This window comes from Lacerta agilis, chromosome 3 (assembly GCF_009819535.1).
Source record: "Lacerta agilis isolate rLacAgi1 chromosome 3, rLacAgi1.pri, whole genome shotgun sequence".
Lineage (NCBI taxonomy): Eukaryota > Metazoa > Chordata > Lepidosauria > Squamata > Lacertidae > Lacerta > Lacerta agilis.
Window position 1 is genome coordinate 7,453,363 of NC_046314.1, and position 27,777 is coordinate 7,481,139.

The 27,777-nt window shown below is 39.8% G+C and overlaps 1 protein-coding gene across 3 annotated transcripts; it reads right to left on the bottom strand.

Annotated features, from left to right (window-relative positions):
* Positions 1-27,630, bottom strand: ACTR2 (actin related protein 2). Of its 3 annotated transcripts, XM_033142718.1 has the most exons (10): positions 27,470-27,630; positions 21,486-21,596; positions 16,968-16,982; positions 14,584-14,799; positions 10,329-10,401; positions 7,741-7,877; positions 5,975-6,124; positions 4,415-4,560; positions 3,941-4,073; positions 1-1,373 (listed from the first exon to the last, which is right to left on the bottom strand). In XM_033142718.1, the coding sequence occupies exons 1-10, from the start codon at positions 27,515-27,517 to the stop codon at positions 1,203-1,205; spliced, it is 1,200 nt and encodes a 399-aa protein (XP_032998609.1). In that variant the 5' UTR covers positions 27,518-27,630; the 3' UTR covers positions 1-1,202. The 3 variants fall into 3 exon arrangements, with proteins under 3 accessions (XP_032998609.1, XP_032998610.1, XP_032998611.1); XM_033142719.1 differs by lacking the exon at positions 16,968-16,982 and having other exon boundaries at positions 27,470-27,628; XM_033142720.1 differs by lacking the exon at positions 27,470-27,630 and having other exon boundaries at positions 16,968-16,985; positions 21,486-21,593.
* Positions 27,631-27,777: the final 147 nt, after the last annotated feature.

Here is a 27,777-nt window from a genome sequence, read left to right on the forward strand (position 1 = left end):
TTTCAAATACTTATTTTATTTCCTTTTATCCCAGAGTCAAGATTAGACAGGTAAATTTTGAGTATTTACCAGTTTACTACAATGCCAATATTCCAATGTGTGTTTTTTTTAACCGCTACAAATATAGGTCATTCTTCACAACCTACCTCACAGTTCCATATATAAATATCTGGGTGATTTTAAATAACATTTAACAATTATATTTTTTTTATTTAAAAAACGCAATAATTACTTGGCACTGTGTTACTGTGTGTTCAAATTTAATAACAATTCTGTTTTTCTCTAATTTTGTACCAGTAAATAAAGTTCAGATTTTTTTTTTTTAACATACTACTTTCAATAGATTATATCCAGGAATCCAGTCCCAGATGACATTCTAATGTTACCCATTAAAAAAAAAGTCTTTAAGCCCAATGGTAATGAAAGATGGCATCACAGTACCAAAAAAGAGAAAGAAACATTGCAAATAGCTCTGTATGCATTCCATAGGAGAAAACAACTACCTAGTGCCAAATCATTAAGCTAGAAATATACATTTGAGAGAGAGAAGTGCAGGCAGTTAAGATAATTAATTTGCAACAACAGACAGGCAAATTTCTATTTTTGTTTCCTCATAACTCTGCCATCTGATTTAAGGATACATAATTTTCATGTGAAACAATTTCAGACCCCAAAATATTCCGGGTTTTAAAAAACGTTTGCCGTTTGATCCAATTTAAGAGATCATAAGCGAGATATAAAGACACTGATTTCAGAGTTCTTACGATATAAAGACACTGAACAGCATGGGATAAAGGCAAAGATTAAATCACTACAACAACATGATAGTAAAGAGCTGTTTGTCCAAAGGTTCTCTCGTGCTAAAAAAAAGGTTCCATCCATGATGAGCTACAGACAAATGCCAACAGCATTATAGCAATAACCCAAGAAAAAGCCACTGGAATTACCCAACTGCCTACTGGGAAGGAACGATGTGACAGACAGGCTATTCGTGCCCTTGTTTTGTTTGCTGAGAAGTGGTCCAATTAAGTAGTCAAATATAGCCACATTTAAAATATCTAACAAAAGGAACCAGAGCAAAACCTAGCCCTTGGGTCAAAGGGCAGAAACAGGCCTTTCCGTGTCACATAGCTGAATGAGTTCAAAGATTGGCAATAAAGGAATGCGCGCATTGGAGCTGCGATGGGAGCAAGCTCCAGAGTTTATCTAACCGTCACACCAAGTTTCTCAAGCACACGTACTCCCTTCTCCTGGTATTCTTGTCTGGTCATCCAGAAGTTATCTTTGTCTTTCATGATGTCTGCTAGAACTGCACCACCAAGGAATACCATGTGCTTTCGACGAGGTGGATCTTCAATACGAATCTTAAATTTCTTAACGGGAAAAGATGATAAAGCAACATTACTAGAGGTTATGAAGCAAAGCTGTACAACCTGTTAAGAATGGCAGAACTGGCATTCAAACAGCCCTTTCTCTCTGGATGGTCAATGACTACAGTACTGGAATATTAGTAGACACCATGTATAGAAGAGTTATAGCTCGGGAGATTATGGGAAACACTGCAAATTAGAAACTGAACTGTAGTTCCAATTTTGCCTTTTTCTAATGGATTTGTCTGAACTTGTAGCCTACTACATTAAACACACACACACACACACACACACACACACACACATATATATATATATATAACAAAAAAGCAGGTTTAGATAGGAGAATCTGTAAACTATCTTTATGTGGATGCAATTGGCAACAGATGGGAGCATTCTACATTTTGCATTATTTCCCTGAAGTCTTATAGCACAGATTAGACCTCCAATCTATTCCCCCAGCTTTGGGTTTGGCTTCCTGTAGAACTGGACTCAAGAGCACCAGCAAAACATAATATGCCTTGCAATCTCTGCTCAGAAAGTTTTTCCTTGTGTTCTGATCCAGAACAATCACAAAAGTAGTTCTGGACAGAGATACTAAGAGACTAGTTTATAATCCATGACCTTATCCAATATGCAAGCGGCGTATAATGCAGATGTCTAATTATATATATTAAGCCACACAACGAACTTAAGTATTATGTAAGTATTAGAATACTGTATAAAAATGTTAATATATAGGCTTTTTAAGTTCTGTAATTGGTAAGCCACTGTATTTTGGAAGCTCTATATATGACATACTGTAGAGTTGCAACCCAGTTTGCACAATTTTAAACCAGTTAATATATATTAGTCAATTAACCTGCATATGACAATGTTTGTGAAGCAAGAATATTTTTGATACATTTAGATGCGCACAATTTAGGAGGCATTCCTCTTATGTCACCTACATTTTGTATAAACATTTGTATTAAAAATATGCTGCCCAACCAATGCCAGTACTCTTATGCGATTAATCCATTAACATTTAAATCCAATCCGTTACAAAGTTATCCCATAAAGCAGGTAGCTTTATAATATAGAAAATTAACTGATGCTAGTAAGAAAGAAATCAAGGTTGATCCCACAAACGTGAGGTCAGCTCCCATGTAATTTTGAGAACACAGTGTTGTTTGGTATTTCTGGAAACCTGTACAAAAGCCCAGCAATTTCCAGAGGGTCAAAGATTTCACGTTAGAGAGTGATCTAATTTAGCAGGTTTATTTTACTTATTTTCAGTAAACCAAGCTAAAAACTTTGTCCAATTTATTTTGCAGTCTTGGCAGTTTCAATCAGTAGCCATTCATTGGTGCTAATAAGCTCATGAAACGGATGTTTTCCTGCAGAAAGATTAAGCACTGGAGCATTTTCTAATCTACGCCACTGATGTGGATAGGTCAAAGCAGAGGTGGCCAATCTTTTTCTGCTCAAGGACCACATTAAAGGTATGCCACCCTCCAAGGGCCACATTCCAGTATGTGTGCACACTCATATAAACACATACATATACAGGTACATGCTCTCAACTGGTGCCATTGTCAGATGTTCTTAAAGAGGAACAAGGAAGCAGTGCTTCTTCCTATTTGCTAAGCCTCTCTGAGAACTTCTAACCAGGACACTGTACCCAAGGGAGAAGGGGCCCCTCTGCAATGGTAAAAAGAGGCAGCTTAGGAGACCAGCGGAGAAGCTGAAACCTGTCCAGTATGACCAGCACAATACTGGGTCCATGCCGCCTGCTGGGGGATTTTTAAATTTTATCTTGTTTTAAGATCATTGTTGGGAGGCTTCAGGAACTGCCAGAAATTCCTTCAGGTTATTGTATACAACAGGCACGTCCAACAGGTAGATCGTGATCTACTGGCAGATCACTGGACATCTGTGGTAGATCACTGGCTCCCCCCAAAGAAGCTCAACAACTACGGCTCCCCTAAAAAAAGCTCAATATTTTTGCCCTGTACCTCCAAAAACGGGGGGCTTTCCTTCTCCCTAAAAAAAAAAAAGCTGAACAACTTTGATCTGAATGCGTAAAAAACGGGCCTTCCTCCTCCCCCCAAAAGGTGAACAACCCCAAAAAAGGGGGTAGATCACTGCCAGTTTTTAACTCTGTAAGTAGATCGCAGTCTCTTGGGAGTTAGCCACCCCTGGTATACAACATGCACCCTGGCCATCCTGCGTTAAATAATTGTTTTATGAAGGATGAAGACCACCTAAGAACTTCAGGAAACTAAACTTCTACTGTGTGTTATGGAATGGACAACATCACAAATCAAAACCAGTTCCTCCTCACTTAGTAGTTCCTTTACTGAGATGGCATTCTAGAGAGAACTCGAGAAAGTTCTTCACACGTGTACTTAAGTACAATCCAAGACGCTGAACAGCTTAAAGCAATTTCAGAAACTTTAATCTTAATGTGAAGTTGTTTATTCAAAGTTTACAAACTCAATCCTGACTGTCCCACACTATTTTGACCATCTTGCTCCCTCTAGTGACAGTCCTGTATATAACCTAGGATTTATTTGAAAGCTACTTACTGAAAGTTTCTCCACATCACCTTTCAGGACCCGTTCCAGGTAAAGCTGTTTAAGTTCACGTTCCAGTCGTGAAGGCAGCCCTGGGTACATTGTGGAACCTCCAGATAACACAATGTGCTTATAGAACTCAGACCTAAAGATGAAACACATTCCTGTAAACAATGAGCATGACTGCAGCAACACCAGTGTGAAAGACATGTTTTCACTTCCAAAAAGGTGAACAGAAACAAACATTAAAGATGCAGTAATAGTCCCTTAAAAACATTCCCATTCAGGATTGTCTTTCTGCAGCAAGACAGGAGTAGTAAATGCCATACAGGTGATTGGTAGCCTTTCCCCGCTAGTCTTTGAATCTTAATTGTATTTTCATATACTCATCTCTTTAAACACAACGTCCATGCAACATTGGGAAATTGCCCATCCCATCTTCTACCTTCACACAGATTTGAGTGTGCTAGTTTTTCCTGGTCCTACCTGGTGTCAATATCAGCAGCTTGGATGGTATTGAACAGCAGTTCAGCGACACCGACTCCCTCCACATTGATCAAGTGAGGCTGGAACAGAGCTTCTGGTGCCTCAAACCGTTCGCCACCAACCTTAATAATTCTGCCATCTGGGAGCTATGGAACAGAACATCTGATGTTACTGATAAAATCACTGATAAATTACTACTAATAAAAGTTTATTTTTTTAAAAAAAAACTGATAGTGTTCAGATAAATCACTGGAAACGCCTCTAGCAGTCCCAAGTTGGTCCAAATGTGTGATGGGAGGACAGTTACCAAACCTCATTTTGATGCACTTGTAGTTTGGGCTCTCTCTCCACTTGAATTCTAATTGTAATTCTTAAATGTATATACCACCCTTCTCTGAAGATCTCAGGGAAGTTTACAAGAGAAAAAGACAATATGAAAGCACAATATAAAAGGACTGTTAGAACAAAAACAAAACAAACAATTAGCCCCCCTCCCACAAACACATGTAAAAGGTGGTTTTATTCCAGGAGTCTGACTGCTTTTTAACACCTCGCTTACAGCCACCACAGTGGTTGGTGTGTGGCTTTTTATCTGACTTCTGACCAGAAAGCACAGCTGGTGCAAGGCAGGCTGTTATCATGACCCAGTCCTGTCTCCTGGCAAAATAACACTCCAATCGTCTCCCTCTCTTGCAGCTCTTAAATGTATTTTAACATTACATCATGCCTGTCGACAAAGCCTCCTAGGTGTCTTACAACAGTTTAAAAAACAACAAAACACACCACAACACTGTAGCAGTGACAAAACGAGGAAAAAGCAGAGGCAGATGACCGTTAACTGGAAGCATTTACTTCCTGCTCTTTGCAAGAAAGTGGTTAAATTGTATGTCTAAGGTAGTTACAAGCATTGAAGACATGAGATAGACAGACAGTGATAGGCAAATGGCACACCAAGTGGTAATGTCTTCAGATTACTCATCAGCTTTTATTAAGCCTTAAGGAACATGTTTTCAATAGAATTTGGAACAAGGCGGCCCATTTGAACAATGAACACCTTGAACAGAGATGTCCAACAGGTTGATCGCAATCTACTGGTAGATCCTCGCGAGGTTTTGGTAGATCTCTGCTCCCTTTCCTTGGCGTCGGTAAAACTGACTCCTGCCCTGCCCCCTCGCCCCGCCCTCCATTGTTATATGATCTCTGGAAGGGAAGATGGAGCTTTCTCTGTGCTGCTATTTTCACCCATAGAGATCTTTTTGTGAGTGACTTTACCCCTTTGTCCCTTGCCTTCGACCCCCCCCCAAAAAAAAACAGAAGTTCCCGCTCAAAAAGCTTTTTTTTAACTCCTAAAAAAACAGGGCTTTTCTATTCCCCCAAGAAAGCTCAACAACTTTGAGCTGAACCCCCCAAAAACGGGGGTAGATCACTGCCAGTTTTTAATTCTGAAAATAGATCACAGTCATTTGAGAGTTGGCTACCCCTGCTTTAGACAAGGCTTCACTCAAATCAGCATTTGAAGTAGTGCCTAAGTGTGGCAGCTTAATCCTGTGACATACTCACCGTGTAGGACTCAACTAGCACAGTAGTTTCCAAGGCCAGTTTCTGCTCCTGTTCAATGTTGTAGCCCACATAGCACAACTTTTCTTTAATCATACGAACAGTCTCAAAATCAGCGGAATGGTTGAAGGCATATCCTCGTAGTAAAAGCAGCTGGTATGAAAGTAAGTTAATTAGTGGCAAATCTGAAAACTGCTCTCCCTTCTACATAGTGTAAGCCCACAACTTGTGTGGGGGTTATGTTCTGAGAATTGTGCCTAAAGCCAAACTGCATATAATCAAAACCCATTGGGTTCAATGATGGTGGGACTGCCAAAGTCATTTTCCCTGGAACCCCGTCCCTTTAAAAAAATAAAATTGCCTCACATGTAAAGCTGAATGCACACAAGTTAAATGTGTGTAAGTTGCAGGTTATTGTATAGCTTTTTAAAATAAGCAGGCTTCTGAAAGACAAGCTGATAAAAGCTTTTAAGAAAATAATCAAATTACGTAGGTTAAGGGGACCGAGTTTTCAAGTCCAGCCTGCTATGGACACGTAAAAAGGTAAAAGGGTACTGGGAAATGATGTATAATGAACTGAAAAACATGTTTAAGTATAACTTTCCCCAAAACAACAGAGTCCTTTTTGTTGGGGATAACCCAGACTGAAATTCCCAGGTGTCTATAATGTATAATCTATTATTGAAATGGGAGATGAACGATGAAATATTTAAATCAGTAATGTTCCAAGGATCTAGGCCATAATATAGAAATAAATGTGTGGGGAAAGTTGTGGAAAACAAATTTGATATTTACTGCTTGTTATGTTATAAAATAAAATGATATGAAAATGATGTATAGATGGTATATAACACTTAGTAAATTGGCTAAAATGTATAAGAAGGTTTCCTAAGAACGGTTGGAAATGTAAACAGGCAGGAGGATCCTTTTTCACATGTGGTGGAATTGTAGGAAAGCAAGGAGGTTTTAGAGGATGATATATGATGAGATAAAAAATATGTTTAAAATTATTATACAATTAAAAACACCCTGAAGCTTTCCTTTTAGGGATTATAGGGACAGAAGTTCCCAAAAATATGATTAAATTGTTTATGTACGTTACGAGAGAAGCAGGGATTTTATATGCTCAAAAATGGAAGGAAGAAGAAATTACCACAAAACAAGTATGGATGGGTAAAGTGATGGACTATGCAGAAATGGCAAAGTGAACAGCTAAAATTAATTGATGACAGTTTTGTGGAATAATGGAAGCCCTTTTTGGAATATTTAAACAAATATTACAGTCATACCTCTTCTTGAGAATGCTTCATGTTGCGTTTTTTCAGGTTAAGAACGTGGCAAACCCAGAAGTGTTTACTTCCAGGTTTCACCGTGCGCGCAAAGTGTTCTGCATGGTTCGCACATGCGCAGAAGCGCCACTCTGGTTGTGAACTTTTCGGGGTGCGAACGGCACCCTGGAACAGATCGTGTCTGCAGCCAGAGGTGCCACTGTATAGTTTGATGAATTCGCAAGTAGGATTTGAAGTAAGAGCAACATAAAGAATTAGGACTTACTGTAATATTGTTGTGACAGGGTGCAGCAAAGGGGAGAAAACAAAATCACCATGGAAAATGGGATGAGAAGTTGACAAAACAAAAAAGAAAATTATGTATTGGAGTGTATATGTGGAAAGTTTTCTTTTTTCTTGAAAATAATAATAATAATAATAATAATAATAATAATAATAATAAAACATGCATTCTGCTCAGATTCAACACCACTAGCTTACCTTGATGAGGTATCTGGTAATATCTCTACCAGCAATATCTAGTCTTCTGGTGAGATGAGGAAGAGAGAAGCCTTCGTAGACTGGACAAATATGAGTAACACCATCTCCAGAATCCACAACAACACCAGTCAGTAAACCTGAACAAGAATAATGGCAAAAGCACATGAGAACATGTCAATATGGATCCTGGTTTTAAGTTCAGGAAACAAAACTAGCCTTGGTCTATATGCTGGGAGAAGGGCAGAAGAAAGCATGAGCCTGCAGATTCTTCTAAATCTCTCTGTGGCTTGTGACACCGACAATGAAAGTAGTAGTAGTAGTAGTAGTAGTAGTAGTAGTAGTAGTAGTAGTATTTGTACCCTGCCCATCTGGCTGGGTCTCCCCAGCCACTCTGAGCGGCTTCCAACAAATATTAAAATACATTTAAACATCACAGATTAAAAACTTCCCTAAAAGTATAATTCTGGAAGAGTTATCTAGATTGGGGACTGTGGACTGCCACTTCTTGAATGGCTTATTCCAGAAGCCTGTGAAACTAACACCACATTGAGCAAAAAAGTAAGCTAAATTCAGTTGTGTTGTTATATTTATATCCCACCGTATGAAGATATCAAGAATGGCTAGTGTCATTCTGCCTCAAGATGGAAAGCATGCTACTATAACATTTTAGGGCTTTCACATTGCAGCCTAGAAAAAAATATTATTCAAACCATTAAAGAAGACGTTTGGGCACATTCCTAGTGTCAATCTTTTACACAGTCTTCCTTTTTAAAATAGGCCCTTCCCAGATGCAGATTGCTTTTGCTTCTTTCCTTCAAGGAAACAAAGGCATCATAGTGAAAATGCCAGCTAGCATTTCAAATGGGTAACCTGACATATCGAGCCACAAAATATATATACGGTAGTTATTCTCCATGTATGCAAGATAGTGCTGCGTACATGGAGAATGGCAATACATTTTTAGTAGCTGAGCATGTTGCTGACAATAGTCATTTTTTCATATTCTTTACAATGCAAGCTCATTGTAATAATAATGCATCATGGTTCCATTTGTATTTGGATACAAGTTTTATTCTCTTCAGGCTCCAAAAGCCAAGCTGTCTTCCTCTAGTCTCAGTAAATGAAGCAGCCAGTTGAATAGGCTTCCGAGCCTTTTCAAGCAATACATGAAGTAGCTTGCTTCCATAAAAAATTATTAACTTGACCCAAGAGTAAAGCAGCATGCAGTTTCAGTCTAATACATCTGCCATAGTGTTCTCTCTGCCATAATTATGAGCTAGCAGTAGTCTCTCAATCAGCAATAGAAAGGAGTACATTTTAGAGAAGTACTACTACCTATGTTTTTTAGCTACTGTATATTCTGGTGTATAAGACTACTTTTTAATCCAGGAAAATCTTCTCAAAAGTTGGGGGTCGTCTTATACGCCGGGTGGAGAATCTGCAGTCAAGTACATCTCAAACTCTATATTTTAACTGGAAAAGTTGGGGGGGGGGTCGGTCCCAGCTCCTGCCAACCTAGCAGTTCGAAGCATGTCAAAGTGCAAGTAGATAAATAGGTACCACTCCAGCAGGAAGGTAAACAGTGTTTCCGTGCGCTGCTCTTGTTCACCAGAAGCGGCTTAGTCATGCTGGCCACATGACCCGGAAGCTGTCTGCGGACAAACGCCGGCTCCTCGGTCTATAGAGCGAGATGAGCGCCGCAACCCCAGAGTCGGACACGACTGGACCTAACGGTCAGGGGTCCCTTTACCTTTTTAATGCAGGGGTGGGGAAATGATTTCAGCCCAAAAGCTGCATTCCCTTTGTCACAGTGGGCAGGGCTGCCTCATAGTCACTGACATCTTTTTGCAGGGCCTGCAAGACAGAGCTGTTCCTCCAGGCCTTTGTATAAAACAAGCCTGAAGGTGGCCCCCAACCCGCTCACAGGTCCTTGTATGATCGGTGGAAACAGTTGGCAAGTATTAATCACTCTCAGTTCCAACCTGATAATTGCCACCTGCCCAGATTTTAACTTGTCTGAATTAATTTTAAGATGTATTTTAATTAATTGATGTCTGTTTTTATGCACATTGTGTTGCTTTTATGATGTTGGCTGCTCTGAGCCCGGCCTCGGAGGGTGGGATACAAATAAACTATTATTATTATTATTATTATTATTATTATTATTATTATTATTACTACTACTACTACTCGTGGCATACTGTGGAGATCTCCTTGCACAGCCTCCAAACGACATCATTTGAGAAAGATACCATTAGCTAGGGCTGGGATGGTTTATTTTGCTGGTACATAAATAAATCTTAAGTACAAAGTAGCATTTACAGTAGCAGTCGGCCAAGGTGGCGTTGCAGTTCTCACCCAACCTGTCACCTGTATCTTTGTTGCTTTCTAGTAGGTAGAGAAAGAGGGGGGGGGGGTGAAGCAGCAGCCTTAGGTTCAAATGCACCAGAGGGGACAATCCAGTACTCCCAAGGATGCATTTGCACCAATGCCTTGGCCCTCCTTCCAGTAAACAACCAAAAGAAAATGACTGGAGTTTGAGTGGTGCAGCCTCACCCAGCTGACTGCTATTGAGTATTTACACTTACCTTGTGCATACAGAGTGAGAACGGCTTGAATGGCTACGTAGACACCAGAAAACTGGTAGGTTTCAAACATTACCTGGAAAATGAAAGTTATCTCTTATTTGAAGAAAGCACAGTAAATTTCATAGGTTAAGTCTGTGTTTGACTAAGCACTACTTGCCAACTTCATTATATGCATTTGCAAAAAAAAAAAAAAAAATGTGGTTTACAGGTCATAAAAAGATTGCTGCAAGTCTCTCCACCCCCTCAAACATAGAAGCAGTCCGTGCTTTTAAAAATTCAATGTAGAATAAATTGATTTTATCTTCTGAACATTTAGAGCATACTCCTGTAATGTAAGCAACTGAGGCTTGGCATCACCAGCAGTGGGGGCTCTCCCTGGCCTGCATGGACGTCCCTTAACTCCTGCAACACCTTTGAGGTGAACTGCCACATGGCCCAAAGCATTTGCAACTGCAGCCACCAGCCCTCTCCTCCAGGGCCAATGCAGCTGCTGCCACTGGCGGCTCCAAACAAAGGGACCTGGGAGGAATTGCCAGCTCCAGTTTCTCTAAATTCTTCACAAGGAACGTCTTTACTAAAAGGACAAAGGAACTCAAGCCTGCTGTCCACAGTGCTCCTGGCTGGAAGTTGTTTGGAAAAGTCCCACACACACACACAAAAACCTACAGGAAGACTAAAATAATTAAGGAGAAGTCACTTTCTCAGCAAGGAAGGGCAAAGATTCGGGGATTTAAAAAAATAATCCTTTTGTAAGTTGTGTTTCTTTGTTTCTCAATTGGATCATTTTACATGGTTTGTATGTACTGTGGTATGTTATGCATTGTGACACAGTTATTTTTATTGATAACTGTTTAGTAATTACTTACTGTAATTGTTAACAGTGCGTTTCTGTTTAATTATTATTTGCTCATGTTTTGAGGGTTAATTTTATTGTGTTATATTACATTTCAATAGATTATTGAATATTTCTTCATTTGATATAAGTTGTTCCATTTTAAAGTTGTTTTATTATGACTTTTTGTATTGGATCAGGTTACTATAACGTGTGTGTTCTTTGTTGTCCGCCTTGTGTATAGCAACGTAGAAAGGTGCTATACAGATTAAAAGCGAAATAAAATGAAAATGAGTAAGTCCCACTAAATTCAATAGCACTTACTTCTGAGCAGGTTAGGATTGTGCTTTTACACAGCTTTTATTGTCTTCTATTAAGAGTTGTGAGAATTTTCCTTGAGAATAGACAAATGCCACTTTTGAGAAATGCTACATTTTTATGACTTACTTTTAAAAAAATATTAATTTGCAAGTTGCAATTTTTTTAAAAAATGAAATAGTATGTGGGCTGAAATATTTATTCAAGGTGTTCTCCTGAAAATGTGGCAAACTAATTATATCATTAAACAAACATTCAGTTTTCCAAGTTCAGGCAATATATCAGTCAACCTTTGCCCAATACCCTAAAGCAGAGAGGACTGGCGTAGTAGGCCACATAATTAAATAAATAATGCATTTCGGCTCCTGATTTTTCCTTCACAGGCAAAATCCAACATTTCTTCCTATTGCCATGAAAAAGGTATGGGGAAGGTGGCCTTGGCTCATCAATACTTTGACAGAATAACCTCTGAGGCCTGGAGGGCTGAATTAGGTCAACATGTTGGAGCTTCACCACCACAAATTGGATTTATTTTTTGGGGGGTGCTTATTGTAGTTTTTAAATTGTGGTATAAAAAAATACTTTAAATAAATAAATAGGTCTCCCCTTCATTTTCTCCAGCTGTTCCTTAAAGATTTGCTTTCCAGACGCCTCATCATCCATCCTTTGGTAATGTCTTTATTCGTTTACTTAGGCACATTTTGTTACTATAGTTAAGTCTCCCTGATTCCAACATAAAAGTGGCAAAACCTTATGAGGCTGAAGCAGAGTGAATCAATTACGTTAAATGAGGGGGGAAAGACTGATTTAAATCATGTTCTCTCCATTGAATACTTATTCATATTTCCTGATTGGTTGGATTTGCACAAATCATGTTACTTTACTACTAGAATATGCTTTATTTACTAGAATATGCTTTATATCCTTATTTCACTCTTATAATAGGTCTTAATCTTCTTATACTATACATTTGTCAGGTTTTCCATTTTCAAAGATAGGGGGAAATGTGTTACAGGCCCCAGTGACCAGCAACCATGATAGCTTCTGAAGTAAAAGTATGGAAATTTAGGAGCCAAAGAAAGACCTGTGCAATTTTGCATTTTCTTCTTTTCAGGGTTGCTCCTTTCTGCTTCCCTCTTTTTGTAAGAGTGGGAATTGGTCAAGGCAAATGTCATGGGTCTCAAAATGCCAAATGTCTCGGAGCTGGGGTGGCAGTTGCTGTCACAGGAGGAAGAGGAGAGCAACTTGAGAGGAGGAACAGAGGGGCTCCCCCCTTTCCCTGTAGAAGCAGCCCCACTGGCTTCCTGTTCTGCCCCATCCACGGAACAGATATTCCCCAACAAGGGCGAGAGTGTTGATCAATCAGGAGGGCAGGATGGACAGCTGAAGGAAGGGGACCCCCATGGGGCTGAGTTCCATCCCGTCACCAAGAAGGCAGTGCTGCCTCCACCATTCAGAGCAGTCACAAGCCCCTTGTAGAAGGCCCATGCCTCCAAGCAAGCTACTCTTACAATCTAATTCATCATCATCATCATCAACTTTATTGCACTAGCCAAAGGCCATGGCATCATTCACAAAGGGAACAAAAAGAAAAGCAACAATAACCATAAAAACATCATGCACTGCAGATATGATAAACCATGATCACGTCTCCTAAAAATTATTTGTTGCATATGATAGAATAGCGAGGGGTTCTCAGGTAGAATGCGCCAGCTTAATTATCCGAATCACCTTTGCAATTGACTGCTATTTTATCTAGTTCTTTTCTCTTGATCTTCTTAGTTGCCAAAGCATATAGTGCTACTTTATAAGTCATCAGTATCACTCAGCAGCCATTTCACCCTTTCCACCCTGTTCGAGTGTGTTTATGTATTGGATGAGTTACATTCATGTCATCGATGCCACAGGATTACCTTCTGTGCACCGCTGAAACTAGAAACTTCTCATTTTTAGAAACCCCAAATAAGTAAAAACATTCCTACACCCATACAATCAACAGCATACTAACCAATACATTTTGGGCCAGCCATAAGCAAGTGTTTTTTCTAAGGATTCACATTATGATTAAGGTATCCCTTTAGTTTACACTTCTTAAGCGGGGACTAATTACATAGGACATCCAATTTACCTTTCTAATAGCTAGCTCAGCTCTTCAGTTGAGAAACAAGAAGACAGCACAGCATTATTCAGCAGTGGGCAGGAAAACGTTTGAAAGACTTCGTGACGTCATGATTTTTAGAATGCCCAGTATCAAAATAGGATTTCCAAAAATGTGATACAGAGTAAGTGATACTTAGGCACATACAGGACTGGGATCCAAAAAATATTTATTTGGAAATAAGAAGGTATAATAGAGATTACATGATACAGCAGCTTCCAGGCTATACCGTGCTATGTATTAGATTTTCAAGAAATGTCTGTTTCCATTCAGTTCTCACATTAAAACTCTTTTCGGTCACTTGCATAACAAAAGATTTAACAGCAAGATCCTTCAAGGCACACCTAGTAGTGTGCTCTCCTCCGTCAGTAGGTACCGGCAAGTGAGGAACCCAAGCCAAATTCTTTGCCAAACCAGGACAGCTTTCAGCTTTCGCGGAGTGCATTTGACCCTGACCAGAGTGTTGGTTTGAATTAGTTGGAAGCATACTAAATTAAGTGCTGTAGTTTTTCCAGTGCCCATCTTAGCATGATGCCATGGCCATGTAATCTCTAACCAAAACCTATAAAATTTGTTCCTTTCCCACAGAGTATTAGCCTACTGTGAAGGGCTAAACTCTAAGTGCTTGGTGTTGCAAAATCACTAATGCTCTCAACAGGACCCTACCTAATTACCAACAGGTCTACCCGCTTGTTTTAACAAGGCGTAAAATGCTCTTTAGCATTCAAGAATAAGCCAGCGTAGGGATGTAAAGAAATGAAGGACATATTACTTCACTGAAAAACATCCTAAGCATTGATGGATATCTAACTTTCCACTGCCATTTCAGCAGGTTCTGAACGCATGACTCTGGATAAAATCAGTTTTCCCTGCCCCTAAACAGAATATAACTCCTCCTGTGGAATGCTGCCACCTGGGCTTTCTCAGACAGAAAGTAGGGTACCTACCTCCACAATCTTCTCCCTGTTCTTTGTTGGATTCATAGGAGGCTCTGTTAGAAGTATTTTACAGTTTTTTGTGTCAATGTTAAGTTTTTCTGGTCCAAAGGTGTAGTCCCAAAGGTGTTTCATATCATCCCAGTTCCGGACAATGCCATTCTCCATGGGGTAGTTAACTTCCAACATTGACCTCAGCTCACTTGCTTCATCACCAACCATAAGATCCTACAAGTTACAAAGGAAAACTGGCAAATTAACATTTTCCAGAACCATTTTTTGAATCCAACTCTTTTAAAAAAACTATAAAAGAAGCTGCTTTTATTATTCAGTCTTGCAATACAATGGAGAGGGATAATACTTACATGTTCGAATGAAAAATATAGCAAGGTATTTAAAATGAAAGAAACACAGTAGGCACAACTCTACAAACAGCTATGTATATATAAATCACATGGAATTTGGGACAAAGGGCCTAGTTTACACGTAGATTTCTAGACCAAATACATTCAACTTTTTATTACACATTTATATATGAACAAGTCACGTGATGTGGAATTGCACACAATAATAGGTGGGCTTAGCAGAATAAAATTTCCATGCATGTTTCATGTTTTTGTGCACATTACTAAATGGGAATAACGAGTGCTGCACAAGCATAGAGAACAAGTAGCAAAAGCAAATAAGGGACTGCAAATTCCACACTGATTGAGGGGGGGAAATAGAAGTTTTATATTAGTCAGAAGATTTCTGCAATGTGCACCGCTTATTCAAAGTCTGTGAACTATCCTCCACAAACATATGAACTTCATTCCTAACTTAATTTTGATTTATAAAGACATTTGTGAAATTATTAAGCAACTCTGTGATCCATTTTGAAGTTACCAAAAATACTTTGCACTGCAAGTCAGTGATGGCAAGTCAGTGATATGATATCATTCTTGCAATGAACACAGGCATAGAAAAAGTTTACCTCTAATCTATTTTGTGTACTATCCCATCAATATCCTAACCAACACGATATTAAAAAGGAACAAAGTTAAATTTGTTTTCATGCTTCAAAATGGGGAGATTTAAACAGTAAAGTCCCTTATTTTTCAAATAAAAGTAACAGATCTCCAGCAACTATGGAATATTTGAGCCTAAATATATCTGTCATATGGGGAACTTACATGCAGGTGGAAAAGGCATTTAAAACCAAATTGAAATCCTCCTCTAAGCAGGGTTTTAATATTGTGCTTTTTAGGGTTTTTTAATTGTAATTCTGCACCTCTACCATAGCTCTTAACTTCATACTAGTTGTGGTTAAAATAGTCTACTGAAGATCATTCATTTAACAAATTTAGAAGCAAAACTGCTTGAAAGGTAAAAAGAGTATATTCAGTGTATCATTTTACCCCATTGCTGCCTTGGTCCTATTAACGCTACTTTAAAAAAAAACTATTTTTTCAATCTACATCAGGGGTAGTCAACCTTTTTATACCTACCACCCACTAATGCATCTTTCTTGATGGTAAAATTTCCTTACCGCCCCCCAGTGCTCGATGGAAGGAGGATTCAGCTTGTGCCGTAGAACCCCCTACCGCCCACCTGGAATCCAGAAACGCCCACTAGGGGGCGGTAGGGACCAGGTTGACAACCCTTGATCTACATCAAACAAGAGGAGCAACAAATCACACAGCTTTTAGCACATGCTTCAGACATGATCTTGAAGAAGCATGTTGAGAATCCTGTATTCAATTTAGAAGAACAAATATTAAATATATGGCAACACGATGACACAGAACATATTAAGGGTAGATTCACACATACAAGCCAGTTAATTTTCCCTCGAGTATGGACTGCATAGGGAATCGTAGGAAGGTTCGCTTCATAGACATGATTTCTGCATCTGCACTTTTGGGAACCGCTGCATTAATGAGATTGTAGAAATAGCTCTATGTGCGAACTGCATTTCCCCATGTGATCTGTACATGGGGATTGCAAGAGGAATCGTGAGGAAAAAAGAAATGGCGAGTTTGCATGTGTGAACTGACATTATTGGTTTTAATACTCTCCATATAATATGTCTTACCTACATAGCAGACAAGATGCAAGTAGTTTTCTATGACTCATTTTTTGTTATGTCTTAGCAAGTGGTTTCTAGCACTGATACTGACCTTCAGATTCCTCGCCTCTACAGGCAGCTTGCAATTATTGGGGCGAGTGCAAGATGTGTAAAATAGTTTTAAGGAAGTACTAGCTACTGAATGAAAGCAATGAAGAAAGATTAAAATGGTTATGTATTCAGAACATGAGTGGACAGGACATGAAAATTATAAAGCACCCCAAAAAAAGAGGCTACAAGGTCCCACCAAGCAAAAGAGTGGATGATAGCACAGGGACGCCTCACTTACCATCTTTTTGTTATTCTACTTCAACAGGTCAAGAAAGATGAAGAAAAGGCAGAAGCAAGAGAATCAGAAGAGGCCTAAGTGAAATCTTTTTTTTCCAAATTATTTCAAATATAAACAACAGAACTAAAGCAGAAAAAACAGGTGCACAGACAGGTGGAAATGCTCCAAATTCTGCATACTTCGGGGCAAGTGAGAATAAGTCTACTAAGTTTAAAAAAACAGAACAAAAAGAAAAGAAAAAAAGAACCAAAACAGAAATAGAAACAAGAAGAGCTTATTTCCATGCATGCAATGGCTGATGTTCTGATTTTCATCGATAATACACTACAGGTATCCTGGTGTGCCTGCAGTTTTGCTACGCAGGAAGGCATTTGTCACCCCCCAAGAAATGGCTATTATCCTTTAACCACTAAAAGTACATTGAATAATTAAGGTGTTATTCATTTTGACTCAAAATGTGAAGAAATAGGATGAAATATATACATACAACCAGATAAATGTTAAACACTGCATGCTTTAATTCTCTAAGCACATTGCTAATTCAAAAGCAAAGAATAGAACTTTTCACTGTTCTATAGTGCAGTAATCTGCATTTCTGTAGACAAGCAAAATTTAAGTACTAGTATAATATCTATACAATGGCTATTTGTCACTAATCTAAGACAAGGAGCCCACGATATGTCATGTCACTAAGGAAAACCATTAGCTTCAAACATACTAGATTACTTACTATATTTCAATGTAAAGGAGAGCAGATACAACTCCATCTCTGCCAGAAAAAAATCCAGACTGTACCATGCAGCTTACTTCCATCCCCTTAAAGCCAATTTTCTGCTGTTAGTGTTTCAGAAGCTTGTTTCTTGGTTGGGAGTTTGGGTTAGGGAAGAAAAGGAAGAACTGCAACTATATTATAGTGCAGTTACACAAATCTTTAAACCAGTAGGAGTCAAAGAGAATACACTTGAAAGGTGTTTGAAATGTAAGAACACTAAGCATTGTGAGAACTTCATCAATAACATCTGGGGTCAAATTTGGGGTGTTTTTTAAAGAGTGTTTTATCATGTTTTGAAAAATCAAATCTTTGGCAAAGTTAAGTCCACTAAGCTGCCCAAAACACTACAATTATTAATAGATTTGTATTTTTTTAAGAGCTACCCCAACTTGCACATATAGTCCAGGCAGCCCTCAGTATGCTCTAAAGAGGCTAATAGTTTAGTTGATGGTTTTGCATGCATTAATGCTGCTTCTGCAAAATTTTGATACTTTTGTAGCTACTTCACAATCACCTCTCCTTCAGTGCCCTCTGCCCATAAAGGTCAGGAATAATACCTTAGCTTAGCATGAATGAACAGTGTGCCGGTATGCACTGCTCAACTGTGCCTTGCCTGCCTGTAGCAAAAACAAACTATGAAGTTTGGCTAAATCAAGAACAAATCTTGGCTTCAACTCATGGTTTTTCTGGAGAAAAACAAACCACAAGTGCTGGTTTTCCTTTAATACTGAGCCCAAAACTCGTAGCTTGTTTCTCTCTGAGGTACACAAGCTGAAACAGGTATGATTGTTCGCTCATGACAAGCCATAGTTCATTTCTGATTGTAGATTACCATTATGTGTGAACTGGGCCATTTTCTGAGTATCACTTAAAAGAAAATTATGTATTTTGCATATAAAACAGATATTTATGCAGCCCCCAATTTCTTCTTTGCTATGTTGTTGCAATTAGCATCTAGGTTCCAGTAAGTATATTCTGGAAACTTCTGTATCATTGTGTATGTTGAAAAGACAGTTTAGAAATCTGATCATGCTCCTTACTGTTTTTCCTATTTATATGCCAGGAAAAACTGAAACGGTGTGCAATATCTCTATGTGGCACCCCACTTTTGCTTTCAAACAAAGAAAATGAGTGCTGCATGACTCAGGAGCCCTCATTCTTAGAACCTGCTAAGGATAAAGATCTCACAAGGATCCAAATAACCAATGCTGCCTTTAGATGGGGAAAGTTTCAGCCCCAAGCCCACATTCTGTTCAGGTCAATCTTTCAGAGAGCAACATGCCACTGGTGGGCAGGGGCCAGAGCAGAACAATGAATATAAATGTTGCCTTCGTACAGAAGTCTAGTTTCTACACACTTGCACGCCTTTGTATTCTCCATCCAAACAAGCAAGAACCATTATAAGTGTTCACAGACTCGTTCCCATCAGGCAAAAAACACCAAAGGAGGATGCAAAGTACGGCCAGGAAGGGGTGTTGCCAAGGGAGGTGGGATGTAGCCGGAGAAGAGCAGGATCTTGGGAGAATGCCAAGGATCAGATAGAAAGGACTGGAGGGGCCCTTTCAGCCCGTGCCCAATATGTAATGCCAGTGCATTTCATAATTGTGTAGGGCAGCTAAAAATGTGGGCTTGGGCCCAGTGTGCCTAAAACAATCCTCTCCCAAAGCACTCTCTCTTTGTAATACCACTCATTAACCAAGTGAAAAACACACAGATGTGGAGGCTGCTCCCATTAACATGCAAGCCTGAGCATCTATGAGCACTGTGAAACTTATTAAAGATGGATTTTGGTGGCCAGAGCTGGGTTAAACCAGGTGAAAAGAGCTATCTCATTCTTCCGAGTTTTCTTCAGCCTTGCATGGATGTGTTTTTTAGATTACAGGAACACATGAATTTGCTTTATATATAGCTAGAATGTTGGCCCATCTAGCTCTGCACTGTCTACACTGACTGGCAGCAACTTTTCATGGTTTTAGGCAAGGGACAGTCATAGCTCTACCTGGAGATGCTGGGGACTGAACCTGGCTCCTTCTACAGGCAAACCAGACAATCTACCACTCAACTACCACCCTTTCCCAAAGGTGAATCTTCTTCCCTTTGCCTTCGAGATTGGACATGAATTGCCTATTGCATAGAATTAGGTCTTTATCCAATGCAGTAACAAAGCAGAATCTAGTCAAGTAGGATGGCCATCGTTCTTCTCTTCCTAATGCCTGCTAAGTTATTTGTGCTATTTGGCTACAGAAAATTCTTGTGGGACCTCTAAAGTTGGCAGTGCTAATATAATGTTTAACTCTTGATAGTATTAATACTCGTAGTAAAAGCCAAGGTTTCTCTAAAGTTGTGCTAGCCAATCACTGTTATAGTTTGAAAGTAGGTGCAGACTTTGAACATCCTTGCCCCCCTCTGCCCATGCTTGGTGTGTTCTCTTCTTCTAAGCTCTTCATCTGTTTGGGCATCGTGAGGAGGAGAAAAGAGAACTGTTTGTTACACTAACTGAGATGTTGTAAGTTGGCCAGAAAAGAAGAATGAACATGAGCCTAGACACAGAATGGAGTAGCAGACGGGAAAACTACACATGAACCTAGACAGTGAAAGGCAAGGAAATGGAACTGCTGTCATATAATGCAACTTATAACTACTCCACTAAAATGCAGGTGACTGACAGTGCTCCAGTTATATTGCATGAACAAGGTTGGACAGAAATCTGTGTGAATTACACGGATACAAGGTGGTACTGCCTGTTTGTAATCACCCCATTTGCTTTTAGAAAGCTCTGCTTTACTAAAACATTCTGAAGCCTGCTTGTCTGATCTCTCCAATTCCACCATGTTTCCTTGTGGTCATGCAGTTGGTTGACGAGGGCAATTTGGGCCATAACCTAAGTGAACAAAGCAATACACAACTATCTACTGATATCAACCCATGTTATATCTTAAGTGAATCTCACTTTAGCAGGTTCTCTGCCTGCTACCCTCCACATACTTGATTTAGTCTGATTCCCCTGCTATATCTCAACATAATAACTGGGGCAATGCCAGGATCCCCAAACAATCACGACTCAAAGGAAAGGATATTCTTAAACTCTAACAGAATGAGTCAGCAGGAATAAAGGTCTTCTGGAATGTCACAGAATAAATATTATACCCAGCTTATCTGTTGCGCTGTCAGGGTTGATAATGGGAAGCAGGAATGTCCTGAAAATCCTCTTCCTGTGAGCAGATTAGGCTGAAGGAAAATGACTGGTCCAAGGTGATCTTCATGGCTGAATGGGTTTCAGCATGGATTCCCCCATCTTAGTCTGACACAATAACCACTACAAAATATTGCTATCAGCTTGCTCACTTACTCACAATACAGTCCGCATCCTGGGCGCCGCGTCTGCGCATGCTCACTGCGCAATTCGGCGTTTCTGCGCATGCACGTTATGTCATTTGACACGTCTGCGTATGCGTGAACCACCGAACCCGGAAGTAACCCGTTCCGGTACTTCCAGGTTCAGCGGGTTCGTAACCTGTGAGGAACCCAACACGCAGCGTTTGTAACACAAGGTACAACTGTAATTTAAAAATCGACTTAACAAATAGCTCCATCAGCATATTTTTGTCCATAAAGAAGCCACATCTCAATTTGCATTTGCACTGATTTAACAACTAGATTATCACAACACATTAGAAGAAGTTATCCAGAAGGGATAGGGAGCAACCCAAAGTACCATGCAAAGGACTTAAGTTCTTTAATAGTACCTTGATTTCAATGTTTCCCACTTTGGTAGTTGAACGAATAATTGGTCTTCCAACCAAAGCTGGGAAGATGTGTTCTGGAAAATTGGATCCTGCATATCCGCATTTCACAAACTGAAAAATAAAATGAAAATCCTTCAAGTTAGTTTGTTGGCACCCACATACATTATAATAGCTTGTTGGTGCTGTTCTGTTACTTTAACATAAAACTACAAGAAAATAAAGATAGCTGGACATATTCCCAAATAAGCACTTATCATTTTAAGTTAAAAATGTTCTCATGAAGGAAATTCTGGAAATTGTGAAAAAACAATTACCGTATTGGCCGAATATAAGCTCCACCTTTAAAATTGATTGGGGGGGGGAGAAAAAATATGCAAATATAAGCCGGGGGGGCGTTGCCAGTGGCCTTTCCCCTTCCTCGCTCTCTCCCTTCCCGACCTTGGGGTAGAGGACAGGGGACTATGCACAGGGTGGGTACCATTTTGCCGCACTCCTGGTGCTGTTTGTCCCGTGCTGTTTGCATACTATAAGGTCACAAACATAAGCCACACTTTAACTTTTCACGGTCAGAATTTGGGGGAAAAGTGAGGCTTATATTCAGGCCAAAACAGTAAAGGAAAAATACACACAGTCCAGTTTCATCTGGTTATGTATATTAAAGTATCTTTAGATATTTAGATTTATTCATGGATTCTGCATTTATGCTGATAGAAAACCTCTGAATGCATGAAATATCAGTTATAAAAAGGGTGGTGAATTCTTGTCTTGCTGGTTGCTGGATACACTTCAAAAGAACCAATCTAAGCAGTAGAGCTTTCCTTAGGTTTGCCAGTATCTATAAGGCATAGAGCTGCTGGAATTCTGTTACTTGATGTGAAGTGCATAAGCACAGTGCACTAAACTCAGCTTCCTGAAAATCCCAGCTGTCATTTTTTTTAAAAAAGGTACCTAATATTTTATATGTAAAAAGATGCTTGAAAGTTGTGTAGGCAATGCTTGATGAAATCTTTGAAATTGTTTAATAAGTCCAATGGTCTGGGTGGCCAAATATTTAGCATAAGCAGAATGCATGTCCTTGATTTATATAATTTATGCATTTTTTATTCCAATTATTTACAACCCACCTTTCAGAATATAAATCCTTCCAAGGTGGCTTACAGGAAACACTAAACTACATTTTAAAAATCAAGACCGTTAACAGTAATTTTATTTAAAAACAAAACAAAAAACCAGGAACTAGGATCCTTCCCACAGTTGGTGGTAAAATAGCACTGTGATAGTGAGGGGATAGTCCCAGTGGAGCAGATTTTGTGGAGACTTTGCCTGTCTCTTCGAATTCTTCCCCCAAGACATATAATGGTGGTTCATCCTAGTTTAGGCTGGCATACTTGGAAATGATTAACCATCGTTTCCGGTTTGCACTTAACAGGAAGCTATGGTCAGCTATGGGCTTACTGGTTTGTTTCCCTGCATGCTGGTACACGGAGCTTCCCATTCAGTTGGAACTTGATTTTTATTTTATTTTACCAGATTTATATGCTGCTTGATCAAAGCCTTTAAGCAGATTACATAAAATATCCAGATATAATCAAACACAATTTGTTCTAAAAAAAATACCGGTAAATCAAAATATATATTTAAAAAGTAGTTTTTTAAAAACACAGAATAAAACACAATTACATATTAAAATACTTGTCAAGTTTGTGTATTTGGAGAGACTTCCCTAAACAAGAATGTTTTTAGCAGGTGCTGAAAACAGTTCAGCAAAAATGCATCGACACACCAAAGCTGTCTATTTATGATTATTTCAAACTGGTTTTTAAATGGTTATGAAAATCTATAGACTTTAGAAAAACACACACAAAGATTGCTCTTCAACTGATTGTGAAATATCTTTTCAGTGTTTGAAATAATTTGGGATTTTGTTTCTCTCCATTGTGCTGCAAAGTCTTTATTTGGCACCATAAATAGCTTTGGATTTGTGTAAAAGCAGCCTATAAGTGTTTTAAATGCATACACCTCATTTGTCGTTGCTCTTCCTCCCCCTCTCTCTAGCTACACAAGCCCATCTTCAGTAAAAGAATTTTAGATACTAGCTTTTATACATATGTGTATGCTGCCAAAAAGCATTTAAGCAATATGCTGTTTGATATGTGGCATAAAGTGCTCTGATGTCTATAGAAAACCAGGGTAAAATTAAATATAACAAAATAAAGTAACCAGGGAAAGCTTTTAACCTTTTATTTAGGTCTCTCTAATATTAAGTTGCCTTGATTTTTTTAGTTTAAAGTCCAAGTATAAATAATTTTAATTTCAATTAAGTAAATGAATAAAACTGGCTATTTCAGCTTACCACAGTGCTGAGCACATTTGCTAACTATTTGCCTCTTCAAAAAGAAATACAGCACTAAACTAACTTCACAATTGTAAATATAGACATTAACATAACCTTTTTTAAAACAACAACAACTCTTTTAGGAAAATCTGCTGGGTTTATCTAGTGTATGCTTTACCATATATAGTTTCTTCTACACGCTATGTGGTTATGACTGGCTCTCTCACTTCCTGTTAAGTCATCAAGTGGTAATAAATTGCTGCCTATAAATATTGCTTCAAATGGAAAGCACAAAAGTTTGAAAAATAGGTGTTCTCGTTAATATTAAATGGCATTATTCCTATCATAATTTCCAGATAAGGTAGACTTCATTCATTTTAGTTTTTCCTGATGGAAGAATAAGGTTTTAATGAGAATACACGAACCTGAAGCATTTTGCCATTTACCCAAAGACACTAAACTTAACACTCAGTTTTGAAGCATCCCTGCTGATGTTGCTAACACAGCACATACTGGAAATATAAACATGTTCCAATTGTTGGTGAATGACTACTTTAGAAGAAAATTCGTCTTCTGAAGCTAGCATTTTAATTAAGCTGAAATCCCATTGGTGTCAACAGGGTGTTTCCTCTAAATGCAAACAGCAGCTTCAGCAGGACTTAACCTCCTTCTCCATGCCTGCTGAGATCCTGACACTTATCAGATCTCCCCCCCCCTCCATGTGAATTTTTAAAAACATACATTTTAAGTAAACATGCATTTAACGTCACATCTAACTTCACCCTAAGGAAAGTGTGAGCTTTTTAAAAATGCTTATTTGAAAAAATAAATTGTGAATGTGTCAAAAGTTAAAAATGCTCTGCCTCCACAGTTGAAGGCTGTATCCTGAACTCCAGCTGCTAGAAACCATAGGAGAGAGTGCTCTTGCGCTCAAATCCTGCTAGTGGATTGCCCACAAGTATCTGGGTGGCCACTGTGAGAACACAATGTTGGACTAGAAGGGTCACTGGCTTGATCCAGATGCCTCTTCTTATGTTCTTAATGAGGATTTACATAGCAGTCACATGTGTTCAATGGGACTTACTGCCAATAAATGTATATAGGACTTAACAGGCTTAGGCTGTAGATAGAAAGCATACAATTTTTCATCAACAAAAACCACAAGCAATAACCAAAGTGAAGCTTTGCCTTACATTCCAAAAAATGAATGAGCACTCTGTATATGATACTATTCACTGTGATACAGAGAAGCCAGATAATCTGTCTCAAACACACACATAAAGAATAGTCACAGTAAGCATCAATTTTATAAGAAGAAGAAGAAGAGTTTGGATTTGATATCCCGCTTTTCACTACCCGAAGGAGTCTCAAAGCGGCTAACATTCTCCTTTCCCTTCCTCCCCCACAACAAACACTCTGTGAGGTGAGTGGGGCTGAGAGACTTCAGAGAAGTGTGACTAGCCCAAGGTCACCCAGCAGCTGCATGTGGAGGAGCGGAGACGTGAACCCGGTTCCCCAGATAACGAGTCTACCGCTCTTAACCACTACACCACACTGGCCATTACTCATTTGCAAAGAAAGTCATTACACTTCAGCATATCTTTAAAGTTGTACAGTATTTTAAATTCTTGTAACCCTCCGTGGGAGCTTAGGGTGAACAATAGGCTAATAATAATTCCACCCCAAAGCTCAGGCCACTCATCACTCTGCAGTGAGAAATGCTGTTACAGTGGTACCTTGGTTTACAAACTTAATCTCTTCTGGAAGTCCGTTCTTAAACCAAAGCGTTCTTAAACCAAGGCATGCTTTCCCATAGCAGCGGGGGACTCAATTTACAAATGGAACACACTCAACAGGAAGCAAAGCATGTTCTTATTCCAAGGCAAAGTTCACAAACCAAAACACCTACTTCCGGGTTTACAGCGTTCTTAATCCATGTTGTTCATAAACTAAGCTGTTAAACCAAGGTACCACTGTATTCCCTGCCATAGTACTATCAGCAATAAATCTACATGTATAGGGGAATGTTTTAATGGCTTGTTAGAGAAGAGTACAAAAAATTATTCTAGCCTCAGGCTGAAAAAGGCACTTAAGTTTTCTGACTTCAATATTCTACTTTTGGTATTCTCAAACTGAAAGACCTTACGTTGGAGAACATATTTTTAGAGAAGGGAGGCGTCTAGGTACTATTATTAGTACAGTACTGCTGATTCTAGGCCATTCAAGAGAAAAAAAAAATGAAACCAACACTCTGGTGTCTTGTTTGAGTAACTGACTGTGAAACATGAGGGGTAGGACACTGAAGCAAGAAATACAGTAGAAAGATCTGTGATGCAGATTACCTAACCAGGATTTTTGTTAGGAGGAAGCAGGACTTTTGGGGGGGGGCAGAACCGACATGATTGGTCAGTTATTTCTACTGTTTTACTTGATCTAGGGGGGCACCTGACCCCACCCTTGGCTACGCCCATGTGAGAACATACTCACCTCAATATAATAATAATTTTATCCTGTATACCCTGCCCATCTAGCTAGGTTTTCCCAGCCACTCTGGGCGACTTACAGCATATGAAAAAGAATAGTAAAACATCAAACATAAAAAATGGGGAAAGAGTCACAGATATGGGGTGGACACGCAGGGAGGTGAGAAGTGGGGTGCAGCTGTGACAAACTGCTTGAGGGGACAGCCAAATACAAAGAAAGTAACTCAGGTGCCAGTAGATGGCAAAATGTTAGAAAAGTGGTAGGAGTGTGTGTGCGATTGAGAGACACTCATCCAACTTCTGTCGGATTGTAATCCAACAGAATTGGAGTAAAATTGACCATGGGATTGATTCTGTGCCAGGGCAGCACGGCATAGTGCTTAAGAGTGCTGGAATAGGACTTGGGAGTTGCAGGTTGAAATCCCTACCTCGCCAAGAAGCCCACCTTGGGCCGAACACTCACTCACTCTCAGCCTAACCCGCCTCACAGGGTTGTTGTGAGGATAAGATGGGAGAATGTGACGACGACGCCCTTAGAGCCTTGGATGAAAGTGTGGGATGGGGATGCAAAAATTCAGAGAAAAAGCGAAAGAGTTCCTTCAAAGAAAGCGTGGCAGTTATGAGAGGAAATGCTTAATTTAGGGGCACGCGCGCACCTTCGGCAAGTTAAAAGCTACTTATGCCTGTGAGGAGAAAGAGGAAGAATCATACTAGCTTCTTCTATCAGCATCTCAAAAGGACTCAAAGGCTTGCAGCTCATTGGTGTTTTAATAGTTTCTTAATGGTCGGTGTTTCTCTCCCCCACACCCCGCCCTATGCGTTAGAGATGTTCTTATTTTTTAAAAAAATAAATAAATCTGTAAACCGCCTTGAGTCCTTGTCAGGGAAAAACCGCAGAGTACATAACTATATAATTATTTGGCAGGGTTGGCTAACGCCTTACCTCCCAGACCCCGCCCCGCACGCGCCTCTCCGATTTAGCCCCCCCCCTCCCACCTGCGGCGGGCCAGACACCCCACTAGGGTTTCCCCTCCAGGCTACTGAGGTGAGGTGGGGAAAGGCGGTTGACGTTAGAGGCGCCAGCCCTTCCCGCCCTCGTATGGTGGGGGGGGGGGACGAGCTCAGTCGCGGCCGCCGCTACAGGAAGCGAGGCGGCTCCTCCTCACCCCGGTGCCGTTGTCGCAGACGACCACTTTCCTTCCCAGCGTGTCCATGTCTCCTTCTTCCGTGTGAGGGAAGGGGCCCGAGAGCGAGCGGCTGAAGTGAAGGGTAGCTTCGCCTCCTCCCCGAGACTCCCAACCAGGCCTCTCTCTCTCTCTCCTCCCTCACAGGCAACCCCGGAAGGGAAGGCGGGAAGGCGGAAGACGACGACGACGAGCGTGACCCCGCCGCGCCCTCAACTCGTTCGACCCCGCCGTGACTGACAGCCCGCCGCCCGCCCAATCAGAGCCTCCTAAAGATCTTCGAAGCCCCC